We start from the raw sequence: 16,768 nt of genomic DNA, 5'->3' as shown, positions 1-16,768 counted from the left end.
AACTAGCAAAACAAGTTTTGTAGTGAAATGGACAGTGCAAAGAATGTGGTTCATCTGGTAGACAGAGAATTTAAATTGCAAAACGGCCCAGTCATTCGAGCAGGGTCAGAAACCAAATTGTAGAAGGGTCCAGATATTTGGTCACAAATTATATTAGAATCCTCACTGCTAACAGTGTCACAGAGCTGACTCATTGAGGCACACAGAGCCTGAAGGGAGGCCCAGGGGGCTGTGTGGGGGACAGAGGGGCAGCCCCTGGCCCAATTAGGACGGGGGGTGGGGTGCAGCAGAGCCTATACTGGTAAAAACAGTAACCACCATTACTTAGCATGTCTAATGCCAGCCACTCCCTGACACGGTTCATCCTGACACAATCCACGATGGGGCTGACACCCCTCTCACTTTAGAGACCCAGAAACCAAGGCTCAGAGGGAGTCAGTAACTTGCCCAAGACGCCCCCGGCAGAGGCTAGACTCCATCACATTGGAAACGCCTGCACAGAGCAGAGCTGAGATGCCGTCACACACTTTCCTAAGGACCTGAAAGTGGTTCTACAGGCGCCACCTAGAGGCAGGGAAGTGAGGCGCAGAAAGGGGGGCCTTCCCGACGCACAACTCCATGGGCACGTCCACCAAATTTTGGGCCTCTTGAGCGGGGCAAGTGCTCCCTCTTGTTGGGGACAGGGTGTGGACACCAACTGAGGCCTACGCAGCCCACTCCTAAGCAGGCTCTCTGGACTCTTCTGATTGCTGAAGCCTTCCCGAGGCAGCTGGGGAGAGGCAGGAGAGGCAGTGGGAGGAGGTTCTCGATTCAGAGAGAAAGGTTTAAATCTGGCAGGCCATAGCGGGGAGAGGAGGAGCTAAGAAAGGGGACCAGACTGCCCGAGGCATTCTGTGTTGATGCAGCTGCCCCCAGGCTTCTGGAAGCTTCCCCTGGGTGCATTTAACAGCCAAGGTCGGGGCTCTGTTCCCACAATGGATGCCTGGAATATTCATGTTTTCCATATCCCTGTGTGGGAGCCAAAACCAGCTTCCAAGAGCCAATCGAGTTGAGCCTGAAGGGAGAGGCGAAGATTTCCCTCCCTGGAATGGGATTAATAGACCTGTGTAAGTCAAGCGCCCAGCTTGAAGGCTTTTCTCTACTCTCCTTGCCAGGGGCTGAGCCTGGTTCCCTCCCCTCCCCACGTCCCCTCTTCCTTCTCCTTTCTCCTCCTCCTGGTCCTCCTCTGTCTGATCATTTACCCACAGACGAGCTGTGATGCTGAGGAAAGAGTCAGACCTGGTTCAGATCTGGGTTCCACAGCTCACAAGCTGTGTGATTCAGGGCAGGTCACTGCCCTTCTGAGCGGCTCTTCCCTTAACTTTAAAATGGGAGGATAATACCTACCTCATGGGCTGTTTGTGGGGTCAATGAAATCACAAGTGTCTATGTTCCAGGCCCATAAAAACCACTGGGTCTAAATCCTGGAAAATAATTACAAAAAGAAAGAGAAGAAATCCTTTTGTCTTTGAGAGGCCATACAGAGTAGGATAAAGTTACTTAATGTCTCTGAGTCTTGGTTTTCTGTCCTACAAAATGAAAGTAACGATGGAAAGTATTATACCTCAAAGAGCTATTGTGAGGATTCAATGATGTAATGGATGCCCTTAGCACATAGTAAGTGGTCATTAAATGATCGGTTGTTACCACTATTTTTGTGGCGGAGTATTTGTCTTGCAGGAACACGAGGAATGAGGACAAGAGGTCCCTATACACAGATAATGGTAAAGCTCCTGAGGCTACACTTCAGCTGGCAGGGGTGGTGGGGGTCACGGCACAGGCTGTGGATAGTGAAACATTAGAGGAGAAATATAGTGTGACCAGGAGCATGGCCCAGGCATTAGTAAGAGCCTGAACACCAAGGAGAAAGAACAATCCCTAACTCACATCACTAAATGATCCAGAGCCTTTATGCCTTGAATTCTATCTGTCCCAGCAGCCTTAGAACTGCCCTGGTCTGAACATGTCTGTTTATGGGTCTGCCTTCCACCTCAGATTGGTTGTTTCTTGAGGGCAAGAGCCATGTCGTACCTGGTTTTGTATCAGGTATGAGCATGTCACCGAGACTAGTTCAGGGACTTGGCTTTTGATCCAAGGAGTCAAAGGAAAGACAGCCCTGGGACTTTTCCTGACACTTTTTAAAAGGGGTCTTTAGCTGGCATGATATAAGTTAGGAGCCACTAGAGGCCATCTTGGTTACCACAAAGGGAGAGGCGGCCTGAGAGTGGTGTCAACCCAGAGGAAAGCAGAACCGAGAGAGAGAGATACCCAATGACATGTTTTAACAGTGGGGTCCAGCCATTCCTGAATCCAGAACTGACCTGCTGAGTTGTGTGAGTTATTTCTTAAGTTAGATTTTTCTTGAGTTGGGTTTCGGTCTTTTAGAACCAAAAGAGCCTAGATTAATATGCCACCCCCCAACCTTTATTTTAAAAAAATAAGTCTTAATTATTAGATGGTACCTACGAAAATGACCCTTAATCCAGTAGAAGTGGGTGATACCACAGGAAGGACACCTAGGAAGGGAGAAAGGAGCCTGGGTTCTGGGAAGTCTCTGCCCGAGACCTAGAGGAAAGGTACAAGATTTTCCCTTAACTCTGGAGCAGGCACACCTGGGATCCAGTCCTGCTTCTACCTTGGAGGGACCCTGGTTGTCTCACCTGTAAAATGAGGAGACAAACATTGTGAAGATTCATTCAGAGAATGTGTGAGAATCGGGGTTTCCTCTGCTTGGTGAATATTAGTTCACTTCTCTTACCCCACTGCTCCTAAAACAGTGTCAGCAAGCCTGGCTGTCCTCGCAGGCCACGAGGGACAGGCTTGTGCAGATGCCACCTTCCTTTCCCCTATTCCTGATGCCACTGCAAGTCTCCACCCCAGAAATCTGGGCCCTAACGCCTGGCCTGGAGGAAGCCCAAATTGGTCAGCCTGGCCTGGCCTCTACTAGAAACTTGCAGGCCCTTATCTCGACCGTGACTAAATTTGGATCTCAAACTCAGACAATCAGCCTGGGAATTCCTGACGAATTCCAGCAAGGGCCAGCCGTTCTCCGTGGTTTTTGCAAAGAAGGGAGATTTTTCCAAGTAACAAGTTTACATTAACAGTAATAACTGGTCATTATAGAAAATTTGGAAAACACAGGGGAAAATGTCACCAGTAACACCATCACCCAGCCCCAGCCCCAGGGGCTGTTTTGCTTGTTTTCTGTTGGTCATTTCAATGCATGGTCAGGTTTTTGGCTGTAGGTTTTTCTTTTCCTTTTCTTTTCACATCCATGAGATCAGACTGTATGGCGTTTCCTACCTTCATGTTCCCACCATATTTTAACATAAAGATATTCCTGTGTCATGAACTCTGCTGAGTGCACATCACTCGCGTGGTCTCAATAGTGCTCACACCCATCCTAAAATCAGCTCTCGTTCTTCTGGCTTTGCAGATGAGGAAACTGAGGCCCAAAGAAGTTTAGTATCCCGCCGGCGTCGTGGTGGGGCCCAGGCTGTCTGGCTTCACAGCCCATGCTATTAACCAGGTCTCTATCTGTATCACCGTTTGTTGAGCCTTTCTTAGAGAGACGCCTGTTGTTTTCGCCTGCCCAGCACTCTTTCACTGCTCTAATTTCTCCTGCGGACTGTGACTCCCCACTTTCAGTTCCACTAGGGAAGCTATTGGGCAGAGCTTCCTAGGTGGAGCTATTGGGAGAGCGTGTCCTTGGGTCTGACCAATCAGAGCCCCCTATCTCTCTGGCCTTCCGTGACTGGTTCAGGATAGGGCACGTGATCCAGGTTGGTCCACACAGGGATTGCCGGAAAGGGAGGATGTAACATGCAGCTGGATGTCTTGAGAACCTGCCTGGGAATGATGCTGGAACAAAGGAGGGCAGAGGGAGAGGGGGAGAGACCCAGTCCTGTTACAGCATTTCAAATTCTGGGTCCAGTTGCACCTGAAGTGGGTTCTTGGGTTCTGCTACTGGACTTCTGATTCCTGAGCTTTTTAATCCCCTTAAGCCAGTGCGAGTTGGGTTTCTGTCACTTATAACCAAGAGTTCTGGCAAGAACACCCTGGTTGTTGGACATTAGGGTTGCTTATAGTTTTTCTTACCGAAAGGCAAAATAATGCTGCAATGAACATCATTACATATAGAGCTTACCCTTTGATTAGAATTAGAATTATTTGATTAGAATTATTTCCTCGTGATATTTTCGCAGTAGTTACTTGGCAAAAGGATCAAACATTGTCAGGGCTCTATAGACATTCTGCAAATTGTTTCCTCAAGGTTGGCAATGATTTGTATCCCTCACCTCCACTCCCCAACTGTGTATATAATTGTGATTTTAAAAAATGAGCTCTGAAGAGACTTTCTTACCAAGCCAAAGTTGTATTTGTTTTTAAACAGGAAAATTATGTAATATAAAACAGATAAAAACAGACAAAACTCAAAACACACAACACACAAAAGCACAACACACAAGACCAGTGCAAACCCTTCCCAACCCATTTGCCCCAAATTTCAAAACCTTTATTACAGATCCCCAAAGATTAGACTGTATTGGAGAGGTCACAGTATTGAACCAGAAAAGTAAGAAAAGTAAGAGACATTTTTTAAAAGGTCTGTACACAGGTAGTGAGGGGTGGGGACAGACACTTCATCAGTCCAACACCAAAAACATAATGCAGAAGGATTTCAGTGATTATCACAATTCCTAGAACACTACAATGTATACTAGTCCCCTGCCCACTTTTGAAAGTTGCTTTTAAAAAGGATAAAAAGTGCACAGACACTTTCATAAGGCACAGACATTGTTGCACAAGTCATTTCAGTAGGGACTTGGAAAAGACAGTGAGACAAATACCGAGAAATGCCAGGTGACCACGTGTTCCTGAGCCAGTGTCCCTCTGCTGGAACTGCGCAGAGAGGGGATCTAGCAGTGGGACGTTCTGCCTCTCAGTCTCCAAGACTTTGCATAATCCCCTTCTCAACCTGAACTCACTGGGGATTCTCCAGGGACTTGGGAATTGATTTCCAGCCTGAAAGTAGTAGGTAGCTATCTCCCCACATCTTTCTGGGAGGACCTGAGAATTGTCATCAATTGGTGGGGACTTTGGGGATTCTGCCCAAGGCCGTTTGGCAGCAGCTCACCTATTGCAAGGTGCCTGGCATTTCTAATGCACAGGAGGCTTTTCGAAGCATGCAGGACGCTCTGGGTCCGGAAAGCAGTCATTGGACCCGCACCAAGATACATGCCCTCGGAGCAACAGAATGGCCAAGAAGGGCCAGTGGATTCTGCCCCTAATGTCTCATTACTCTCTTAATGTCTCGACGTCTGACGTCAGACCTAGGGCACTCTCCTCTCAGCTCCTTCCTCCCAGCATCCCACACCTAGTAGGCACTCAGCAGACGTTTGCTGAATGACTGCGTGCATGTGTTTCATCAAACCTCTGAACACTTATAACTGGATTTCTGAATTATTCAGCACATCTTTAATGAGTACCTACTACGTAGAGCACAGAACCCGACACAAGAGGGATCAAATCAAAGTTTACAAATCTGTCCATCTCCTGCTGTGGACCACGAGCTCCCTGAGGGCTTCGTCATTAGTCCCAGTTCCCAAACCTGTGTCCAGAACACAGGCCATGCTGAGCAGTGGGTGTTGAATGGCTGAAAAAGTAATGCTGTATTTAGGGAAGCAGCTGTCCCAGGGAAGCTAAATCCCAGAAGATTCCCAGTTCTGGGAGAGGACTAGGAAAAGGAGCTTGTTTTGATCTGGACTTCAGCCCAATTTTTCTGGCAATTCAAAATGAACATGCACAACATGGGGCCTCCCCTGGCCCCCCTCCCCCGTCCCAGCCCTGGGGGCCCTGCTTGAGGGGGAGGTGGTCGCCAGGCCCAGGAAGATGGTGGGACAAGGTCTTCGGCCCCTCCCTAAAGCTGTCCCACATGGGTTCTCCCGGGGAACAGGAGGCCCTTGGTTTGGACACAGCTCTCACATAGCTCAGCTCCACGGGGACGAGGTGGGCAGTGGGCAGATGAGACTGAAAGGACACTTGTCCTTCCAGGGTGTGGGTGGCACAGGGGCCGCAGCCTGGGGCTGGGACCCTCCACACAGGCACAGGTGCCCAGGCTCTTTCCAGGTGCAGCTCAGATGAGTTTCAAGGAAGAAAAGTCAGGCAAGCTCAGGCTTTCTGAAACTCGGCCACGCAGTGAAGAGCACTCACGCGCTTCACACTCCTGGGTTTGAATCCTAGCCTGCCAATTCCTGCTCTGGGATTCTATGCCATTTCACTCTCAGGACCTCAGTTCTCTTGCCTGCCTAATGGGGATAAAACCGTATTTCATGGATTCTAAGTAAGTTTTTTTCACATTTCAACATCTCTGATGGGAATGAATTGTATAGTTATGGCATCTGACAGTTAAAATTGGCAGTGTTCTTTCCTTAACGGTACCCCAAATATCGGTGGTGTCTTAGACATGACTCCATGTGGTAATAAGACCTGCTCCCAGGATCAATGTGTGGAGGCAGCTCCCTAGCCCAGTGCCGGGGCACACAGTGTGTGAAATGAAAGAGTGGTTCCCCTTCCTCTTCCTCCTGCCCCGGACTCGAGACAGAACATAGAAGGCCATGTGAATGGCTCCGATGCAGCACTAAGTCAGTCAGTTTACAGCATCAGGAAATGTCTGGTTTTTAGGAGATAAACACCCCCTTAATTCCTCTTTGACACAGGGAGGCTATTTATAGCAGCTGCAGAGCAAGTAAAACAGGCCACCAGCTCCTTTTGCCCAGGTAACAGGTCGCCAGGAGCATGATCTGGTCCACCCCGGGTCCAGGGCCTTGGCCACTGGTTTCCTGGTGGTGTTTGTACACTACCCAGGCTGGACGCCAAGGGGGCAGTCAGGAAGGGCAAGTGGCAGGAGAGACGAGCTGGCTCTCCCAGGCCTCTGACACTACCAGAGCTTGTTGTGACTGGCTCAGGCCAGTCAGGGGGACTTGCCTGGAGAACCACAGTCCTGGGGGGCGACGAATCCTTACACAGGGCCTCTGCCCACATCCAGCACATGGGGAAAAAGAAGGCTCCCACTGACCAAAGTCAGCGAGTTATCAAGTGCTTGCCTAGATTCTCAAACTCTTATCTTGGCAGATGCTGGGGTTCCAGGAACTCCCCTCAAAGATTCTACTGCAAAATTAAAATGTAGGCGTGTTTCCCAAATTCACTAGGGAAAAGAACTAGGGGTTCTTGCAGGGGCAAGAGTAGGGGTTCTAAAGTTGAGATCAGAAAACTGACCACTTCCAGACGGAGAAGCAGCAAGTAGTTTAAGACCTGGGGCATCACCAGGGCATGACTGGCTGGTCTCATGGGACTTGATCTGACGAGGGCCCGGCCCGGCTGGGCTCTGGGCCCCAGACACCCAGCAAACATTCATTATATGAATTCATAAACCCTGAATGTTCTCCTTCACCTGCCTCCCTCAGCAGATGAACAGATTAGGAATTGTAATAAAAATGACACCTGCTCTTTGCAAGCTGTCTCAGGCCTTTTAGAATGTTGTGGTGGTCCCCCCAAGAGCTCTGGAGGGGGCAGGTGCTAGGCTTCCTTTTGGATAGACTGGGAATGGAGAAACAGAGAGGCCCAGGGACTTCCCTAAAGGCACAGCACAAGACAGGGCAAATGTGGGTACCAGAACTGGGGCAAGAAAGGAGGAGCAGGTGGGGGTCTGGGAGTCTGTAGAGAAGGGCCCTGGCAGGGGGAGGTGTGGGGTAGGGTCAGGGTCCCATGAAGTGCCTAGTAAGTAGCCCTGGGAAGGGGGCAAGTCCCAATGTCAGCATTTTCAGTTCATGTCTCAGTTATTTGTTAACCTCCTAATGACCAGTTAACATCGTAGTAATCAGCAGGGGAAGATACGCTTAGAATCAGAGGAAAGATGGGTTGCAAAGCTCTGGTTCCTCCTACTTTGCCCACAGGTTGCCCTGGGGACGCCCACAGGCCGGTGTTACAACAGGAAATGTGGAGAGGTGCCTGCGCCTTGCAGTGGCCTTTGCAGCTCCACGGAAGTCACCTCCCTCTAGGTTTCTTTCCCTCACCCAGGAAAAGAGAACCTGTGGTTAGTCTCCTTGGACATGGCCGGGCAGTAGGTATAGATTAAAAGCATCCAAGGACTGAGTCAAGTGCAGTGTGCTTATTATTAGGCTGTCTGGGGGTGAAGGGGTGAAAAGGCTTCTGGGACGACACTGCCCAGAGCTCTCTGCTGGCTGCAGCACCCATCAACACTCTCCAGGACAGAGTTAAAAACCAAAGAGGCAAATTGTTCTTTTATGTTCTCCTCCCACCTACCCCAAGGAGTTGCTGCTTTGGAGCTGTAAACAATGAGCTATTTTTTTCTCCTCTTAAAAAATCTGACTGTTTTTTCTATACCTCCCCAGGGAGTTCTGTTTAGGTGCAGGCTTCATACATTCAAAACCAGCTGACATCACAGCCCCAGAAAGTGAACAATTTCTAGTCATGCTGGGCTCCGGATCGCATATTCCTTAGTGTTAAATAACCTCCTAGAGCCAGGATCCCTGGATAAATACCGATGCATTCTCTCTCTCTCTGTCACACATGCCCTCTTCCTTCTTGGTCTCCCTCCCTCCCCTCCCTCTTCTCTCTCACACACACAAACACAAACAACTCAACCCACCCCCAGCAAAAAGCATTGCACAGAGGACGCTCTTTCCCAGCCAAGGGGTCACCGAGGATGGGCAGTCTGCCAGGCAGTTCCTGAGCTTGCTCTTGGGACAGCCTTTTGGGGGCAAGAGCTTTTGAGCCAGAAGCAATCCGCGCCGGGGCTCAGCCCCCAGGGGGCTTTGTTTCCATGACTGTCACGCCTTGCCCACCACTGGAGAGTGGCAGATGAGATGGCTGCTGCCCTTGGACTCTCTGGTGGCTACGGTGATTGCCGAGCCCAGGTTGGTTTCAGAAAGGTGACCTTGATCTGGCCGGGGCCCATCAGTGGGCCAGGCTATGGCCTATAGATCTTAATGACATCTTTGATGGGCCGCCGGCAGATGGGGCAGCAGGCCCGGGCCTGCCTCTTGAGCCGCAGGCCACAGCTGTGGCACAGGCACATATGTCCACACGTGTAGATGACTGTGTCCACTTCGCCATCGAAGCACACCGTGCACTCACCGTTCTTGCTGCCTGCAGGCTCCGGTGGGGGAAACATGGGGGACACCGGGGGGCTCAGTGGGGAGCTGGGGGCCGTCACTGTAGAAAGGAAGAACAGGATAGACCTGAATAAGTGGTTCTCAGGTGAGCTCTGCGGGGGCACCCCAACACAGAGCTTCCATGGGAGAACCGTGGGGAAACAACTTTGGGAGACACCGATTTTGAATTTTCTTCCGGGTTTTGCCCTTGGCGCTACCCTCCTACCCCAAGCATCAAGCACCATTTTCACCCTTTGGGGTGCCATATCTAGATGTTTCTCCTCCCTCCAAATGCATGCACAGCTGAGGAAGGAGAGGACGCAGCAATGAAAGGCGGCCACTCTGCGTAGCCCTGGGAAGGCACGGACACAGCCAAAGGAGCCAGGCCAGCTGTCAATCCCTGCCCGCCCAGGGTGTGCATTTCCTTACCCAGGGATGACTCGGAGGCTGACGACGACTGGTTGACACTGAAGGCCATATCAGAATCGCTATCATCCTGGGAGCCGCTGAGGGACCCTGATGGCGAGGTGGTCGCAGGGCTGGACTGCAGGGTGCCTGAGACCAAAGAGACTCCATTAGGGGCAGCGGGAGGTGAGCACTGCTCTGCTAGCCCCTGGCTCTCCACTGCATTGCACGTTAGCCTCCCTCTCTGTCTCATGGGAAGCACAGGGTTCTGCTAAGGACTGATGGAATCGTACATGTGTGGTGGACAGGTGTGGTTCTTTGCCTGCCCAGCCTCCATCCCCATGTATTTCAGAAACAGTACTAGGATTTTGTTTTGGAACACTACTTCCCCCTCAATCACACAATCCAGGCCAGGCCAATAACTTCCACCCTTTGGTCTCAGTGGTGATTCAGGGAAGGCCACCACGTGACCCGATGAAGGCCAGCCAGGCCTTCACTAGAGCTTTCGCTCAAACTGTGGGGAAAGAAGGGGCTCATTCCATTGGGAGTAAAGCCCAACACTGCAGGGCCTGCCTGAGAGTGAAACCAACACAGAGGAAAGTGAACTCTGAAATGGAAAGAGGTGGGATCCTGATGACATTCTTTCCACAGTAGATCAAATAGTTGCTGTTGTTACCGTCACTACATATTAAACATGCTGGAGGTGGCAGGCACCTGCTGAAAGCACTGCCTGCACCCTCAGCATTTCGTCCTCAGGTAATTACTGAGGCAGGTAATTACTCCTTTTCTACACAGAAGGAAACTGAGGCTCAGAAGATCTGTGATTTGCCCAACGTCTTCACAGCTGATCAGCTATGTGACTGGGACAGTCATTTCCTCTCTCTGTGCTTCGTTACCTGGAGATGGGATACTGGTAACGGTTTCATATGGGCATCAGGACAAAACTGAAGGAGGTAGCATGAAACGTTCATCGTTTCTGTTGTCACTTGGACTTTACTTCCTGAACCATGCAAATGGAGCTGTGCTCTCTGGCAACCTTCCCTGATCACCACACCCTTTCCACCAAGCAGGAGAAAAGCCCCTCCGCCCTGTTAAACATCACACAGTGCAGCTCTCCATTTGGGGCGTCTGTCCTGTCCCTCACCCGGCCCCATCCTGGAGCCCTGGGCCTGGCCCCCAGCTGGTGGGCGCTCCGTGATCCTTCGTGGCAGTAAGGAAGGCAGATGCATCTCAAGATAAGATGGTTCAAGCCTCCATTCCATTTTCTGTGGACGGTGTTATGCTTATGCCCTCATTTAGGTGTAGTTGTATTTACTTTTTCTTACACTTAATATGTATCACATATAAAAAAAAGTAACAATGAAAACAAAAATTGCACCCACCATTTCCCGACTGCCTAACGCCTGCCGGGTCCTGACACCCCGGGTACTTAGGTCAGTGTGGACAAAGTGTGGTCCAGGGAGCTGCTACATGGGTATCCCCGGGGCGCACCCTGAAAAGGCATCATCTCAGGGGCCACCCCTCCTGAATAGGGAAGTCCAGGTGGAGGCGGGTGGTTCTGATGCGCGCTCAAGTTTGGAAAACGCTGGCTGGGCTTCAGCGCGGGCTCCAGCTGCCCAAGGCGCCCTCAGGCTCCCGGGGCGGGCCCCGCGCACGCGCGGTGTGAGAACTCACCGAGGAGGCGCAGCTGCCCGGCGGCGCCGCCGCGCACGGCGAAGAAGGCCCAGAGCGCCTGCGTGGTGTCGACGCACAGCAGGCGGCCGCGCGAGCGCCCGTTGACGCCCAGGAGCACGTCGCCGCCGGGCCGCAGCGTGAAGCTGAGTGCGTCACCGCCGCTCGGCACGGGCCCGGCGCGTGCCACCACCCAGTACTCTTTGCGGTCGAGCAGTGCGTCGGGGTCGGCGGGCAGCTCGGCGGGCCGGAGCCCGCCCGGGTCGCACGACGTGATGCCGAAGGCCAGCGCGCCGGGCGCCGCCAGCCCCGGGCGGCCCACTTCCACGAAGAGGCTCTCGCCAGGCCGCAGTGGGCGCTCGGAGAAGACCAGCGTGCGGCCGCCATCGGGCCGCGGCGCGCAGGCCACCTTGCGGTCGGTCGACAGGCTCACGTCGGGCCCGCGCGTCGCGTGGAAGCGCAGGTCGGCCTCGAGCAGCGCCGGCGAAGACGCAGGCCGTGGGCGCTCGCGATGCCCGCACGGGATGGCGGAGACGGAGACGTCGGCGGGGGGCGGCCCGAGGGCGCGGCCGAGCGCCAGGTGGCCCAGCTTGGCCACCACCTGGTTGTTCTCCAGCTCGTTGTTGTCGAAATTGGCCGCGTCGAGGCTGCTGGGCGGCGGGCAGGCGCTGAAGCGGGCCTGGCTGAGCCGCGCGGGGGGCAGCGTGTCGGCGAATGCGCTCTCTGTGCCAGGACAGAGGAAGGGCGGGTGAGGGCGCGGGCCGGGCCACCGGAGGACCCTGCCCACCCGAACCCCCCATTTGCCCCGCGCTGGACCTACCCACGTCTCAGGCAGCCGCCACCCCCATCCCAGCCTCTCTTCGTTCTTTTTCCGGTTCTTTTGTGAAGATATTTAAGACCCACAGTGCACATAATTGGATTAAGCATAATCCTTAGTTTCCTAAACACACTTATCTTTGGGATGGGCAGATAAGGCCCTTCCTTTTTTCCTCCTTCCACCCCCCTTTCCTTTTCTCTCCAGCCCTTTTCTCTCCCTCCTGCCTTTTTTTCTCCCTTCTTCACTCTTTCTCTGTCCTTCCTTCCTCCTCCCTTCCCTCAGAGGTGTTAATATGTTTGAAAATTTAAAGGGCCTTTGAAAACCTTTATTTGCCTCCCCAACTAGAACACAAGCTCCAAGGAAAAGAGCGAACACTTTTGCTCTTTATTTGTGGCCTTATGTGACAAGTACTATTTTAAGCTCCTTTCATGAGTTATTTAGTCCTCACCAACCTGTGAGGTGTGTGTTGTTATTACCTGCCATTTAGCAAATAAGGATGCTGAGGCACAGAGGTGAAGTAAGTGGCAAGGCCAGGACGGGAACCTAGCTGTATGGCTCCAGAGTCCCGACTCCTCACATGCTGACTTTGAAAGAAGGCAGCAAAGAGCGCAGTGCCTGGGAAGTACTCAAACACTGAATGTATAAGATTTCTATAAGAGAGGGCCTCACTCTAAAAACAAGAAACTAACGGAGTTTTTTTAAAAAGTCACAGTGTGAAAATATTTTTTCAATTTTTAGTGATACAAAAAAATGTTCTTGATACTACATACTAAGTAAAAAAGCAAAACAGAAGTAGGGTTTATCATTCAGGTAACAGGTCTTCATACTTTGGTCGATTCCTAGTTAATTGTCTCCCCAGCTAGAAGGTGAGTCCCTGGAGGGCAGGGTCTGTGCCAGTATGTTCACCACCATGTTCTCGGGGGTTTAGCAGAGGACTTGGCAAATAGCCCTCATTATTATGTAGTTTATTGGATGAAGAATGAATGAATGAGGTCTCTAGCAGAGACTGCCACTCATAAGAAATCAGGGAAAGAAAAGAAACAATCACTAAAGTATTTTGAAGTTTTTTTTTTTAAGTGATAAAAATATTCTTGTTAACCATAGTAAGTAAACAAAGCAAGAAAATGTGTTTCTCAAACTTTTAAAACCAGATCCCTCTAGCTAAGATTTTGTTAAGTGTTACTATTCTGTAATTTATATCATGGAATAAAATATTTCTTCCTCTTCAGTTTTCCAAATATAAAATTAAGTCATGATAACGAACATGCTTTTTCAAAAAGCCTGCCGTAGTCCCTGGTGACAGTCTGATACGTTACTCCGCACCCTCACCCCCTCCGTATAGGGCAGATTGTGTAAACTGGCCTTCCAGGTTCTGATCCTGGCTCACAGACCTGTTTGGTTGGTCTCCTGCTGTTTTTTCTTTATCTATTTTGAAAAGTAAACCTATACAAATAACGCCGATTACCCAGATTCAACAATTATCAATGCATGGCCAATCCTTTCATTGAAACCTCCACCAACTCTCCCTCTTATATTTTGAAGCAAATCCTAGACATGCCACTTCATCTGAAAAACATTTTAGTGAGTCTCTAAAAATTAAGGACTTACTGTCATGTGTGTGAGAATATGCTTTTCTCCCAGTCTGAGGAAAGATCCAAATAAAGTTCACTTGTCATTGGTCTCTTTTAAGCTGTAGGTTGCCTCTTTACCTCTTTTCTCCCCTTCCATTTGGTTGTTGAATAAACCACCACTTGGTCTTTAAAATTTTTTTGAATTAGTAGGAATCAGGAAATTTAACTTAAACTGGATTTATGGCCTCTCTTGGTAAATCAGGAGGCCTGAATTTTGGCATGGCAACCACCAGTTAAAGCTTGCCCTTTTGTTGAAGATACCTGCTCTCCCTCCCCATGGCCCTGAGCTGGCTCTCTTCACCCATCTCAGCCACTTGCTGGGACCCTGTGGGCATCTGAGTGTGTATGTCTTGCCTTAGAGGATGCTTCCCCATAGCCTGAGGGAAGAGGTGGGATTTACCATGGTGAAAAATCAGAACTGGCTGCCTGGTGGGGACAAAGGCTGACTCAGAAGTGGGAGCTTTCTGGGGTTCTGGACAGGTGTATAAAACTGCCAAAACTCAAACCTGAGGTCAGTGCATTCATGGCAGGTAAATGACATGGAAAGCTGTATCCCTGAGAAACCTGCTCTCCTGTCACAACCCCAGAAATCAAGGCTGGGTTGGCTCAAGTGCAACCTGTGAGTTCAAGAGCTAATAAAGTCACAAAGCAGGTCAGTGGTTGCCAGAGGGTGGGGGGTAGGAGAGAATGGGGGTTCACAGCTTAATGGGTCTGGGTTTCCCTATGGGGTGACTAAAATATTCTGGAACTAGATAGAGGTGGTGGTTGCCAACTGAATGCCACTGAATTGCACACTTTAAAATGGTTACTTTTATGGGAATTATACCTCAATAAAAAAGTTTTAAAAAAAAGTCTCAAGATAATTGCAGCAGCCTCCTATCCCCATGAGTTTCACCACCAGGATTTCAGCCTTAGTGGCTGTCTCTGTTAGCGCCAGGGCCACACTTGTCTGCTTGCCTCCCCGGTGGACCTTGAGCCCTTTAACAGTGGGCCTGGATCTGATACATCTCCATACTCAGTGCCCGACAGTGTAGATACTCAAGGATTCAGGCATAAATTTGACTGCTGAGGGAGGGAGTGGAGGTGGGAGTAAATGAATGAGTGAGCAAATGAATTAATACATGAATGAAGAAGTGCGTGAATGAGCAAATAGACAAGGGAGTGAAGGAATGAGCAAAGGAATGGATGAAAGAATGAGTGAGCAAGTAACTGAGTGAAGGAGTAAATGAATGAATCTGGGCCAGACCATGGACCCTGGACCCAACCGGTGTGGGTTCCAATCAGGCTTTGCAGTGCAAGTCAGCTAACCAATTCGTGCCTCAGTTTTCTCTTCTATAAAACGGGGGTGGCGAGTTGTGAGAAATGAGTTAAAATGTATCAAATGCTTAGAACAACACCCGACAAAGTGAGCACTCCGCATTTGTATGAAAGAAATACACATCCATGCTCACAGAGAACCACCGCCTGGTCCTCAGGGCGACGCCCCGCCCCTTCGCAGCGGAATCCACGACCTACCGAGGAGCTGCACCTCGTCGGTGATGCCATAGACGTCGATGAGTGCCCAGAGTGGGCCACCCACGGCCACGCCGCAATGGAAGAGCACGGGCTCACCGTCGTTGACACTGTAGAAGACGCGGCCATGGCGATCCGCCCAGTAGGCCAGCACCGTGTCGCGCAGCGCCAGGTTCTCAGGTAGCGCCTTGGCCCAGTAGCCGGGCCGTGTGACCAGGTCGGGGCAGGCGTACTTGGGGATGTCCTGGGCGCTCATGAGCGACGGGTCATGCGCCGTGAAGCCAAAGCGCAGCGCACCGCTCCACCCCGGACGCACCGCCACCAAGCGCAGCCGCACCTGTTCATACAGCCGGATGGGCCGCTGCGTGAACGTGACCCCGTTGCAGAAGCTGTTGCGCCGCGTGGCACGTCGCGAGTGGCCGTCCAACCGTACGTTCTTGCCCTTGGCCTGAGCGTGGAAGCGCGGCGCTTCGCCCAGGATCGGGCGCCGCTCGGGGCCCGGCCCGCAGCACGGCCTGGTGGCCAGGAGGCGTGCCTGCGGGCTCGAGTCTGCAGGAAGAGACAAGCAGGAGGATTAGGGCCCCTAGGAACTCTGCGGTCTCGATTCGTCTTTTAATAATCATTTCTATTTTAAATCCCATTTTAATTAGTCCCATAATTGATAAACTTGAGAAGATTCCAGGCACTGACATTAGCCCAATGCTGCTACCGTGAAGTCACTGTACCCACTTCACAGATACGCAACCCGAGGCTGTGTGTGTGGTGAAGCACTGTTCAGAGCTGTTTCACTCCCAGACATACCAATACAGCCAAGCTTGTTACAACAGCCAGGCTAGATTCAACGGACTTCTCCATCCCTATCAAATCCTTCCAAACCTTCCTCCAAGGGCCACTTTGCGCTGCAGAGTCCATCCAAAGGCCACAGGGGCCTTGGATTTTTGGGGAAGAGTGGGTGTCTTTGGCTGCTTTTCTCTGTGCAATTTTTGTTCAAAAGCAAGGCACAAAAAGCAATAGAAAGAATGCAGTTTCGGGATCCCCTGACAATAGAATAGAATGAAAGGCAATAGCAAGAGTGCAGCCTGGAAGTCCAGCTCTCCCGTCCTTCCTGGCTGGGTGATATGCAGGAGACCGTGTCACTCTTCTATCCCATGTCCTTGCCTGGAAAATGGGAACATTACTTAACTCACACATCTGCTAAAAGATCATGTGGATGAAGTTTCTAGAATACTGCCCGGCACAAGTATGTGCTTAACAGGCAACTAATAATATGATCATAATACTGAGGTTCCAAACAGACTCAAGCTAGAATCCTGTGACTTTCCCCCCCTTGTACCCACAGAAAATAAAGGCATTCTTTATAAGCAAGGTGACTTTTCTAGAACATATACCTTTCAGGATTCATTTCTAAGGGAAGTTTGCCCAGAAGGATCTAGAGAATCTTGTGACAGCCTATTTTCAAAGGATCTGGCTGTTGGCCATGAACCCAGGCAGCCTAGTATTGGAGTGAAGTCTTCAGC

General features: G+C 50.9%; 1 protein-coding gene across 1 annotated transcript in view; it reads right to left on the bottom strand.

The window, feature by feature from the left end:
* Positions 1–4,394: 4,394 nt before the first annotated feature.
* Positions 4,395–16,768, bottom strand: part of NEURL1B (neuralized E3 ubiquitin protein ligase 1B) — a 29,954-nt gene continuing 17,580 nt past the window's right edge. The window contains exons 2-5 of the mRNA XM_019741309.2: positions 15,255–15,800; positions 11,295–12,014; positions 9,645–9,770; positions 4,395–9,276 (exon numbers count right to left, since the gene is read on the bottom strand). Coding sequence (XP_019596868.1) covers positions 9,032–9,276; positions 9,645–9,770; positions 11,295–12,014; positions 15,255–15,800 — 1,637 coding nt within the window. The 3' untranslated portion in view covers positions 4,395–9,031. The remainder of the gene's footprint in view (positions 9,277–9,644; positions 9,771–11,294; positions 12,015–15,254; positions 15,801–16,768) is intronic.

This window comes from Rhinolophus sinicus, linkage group LG10 (genome assembly GCF_036562045.2).
Source record: "Rhinolophus sinicus isolate RSC01 linkage group LG10, ASM3656204v1, whole genome shotgun sequence".
In the NCBI taxonomy this organism is placed as follows: Eukaryota; Metazoa; Chordata; class Mammalia; order Chiroptera; family Rhinolophidae; genus Rhinolophus; species Rhinolophus sinicus.
This window is presented reverse-complemented; position numbering and strand designations above follow the sequence as displayed.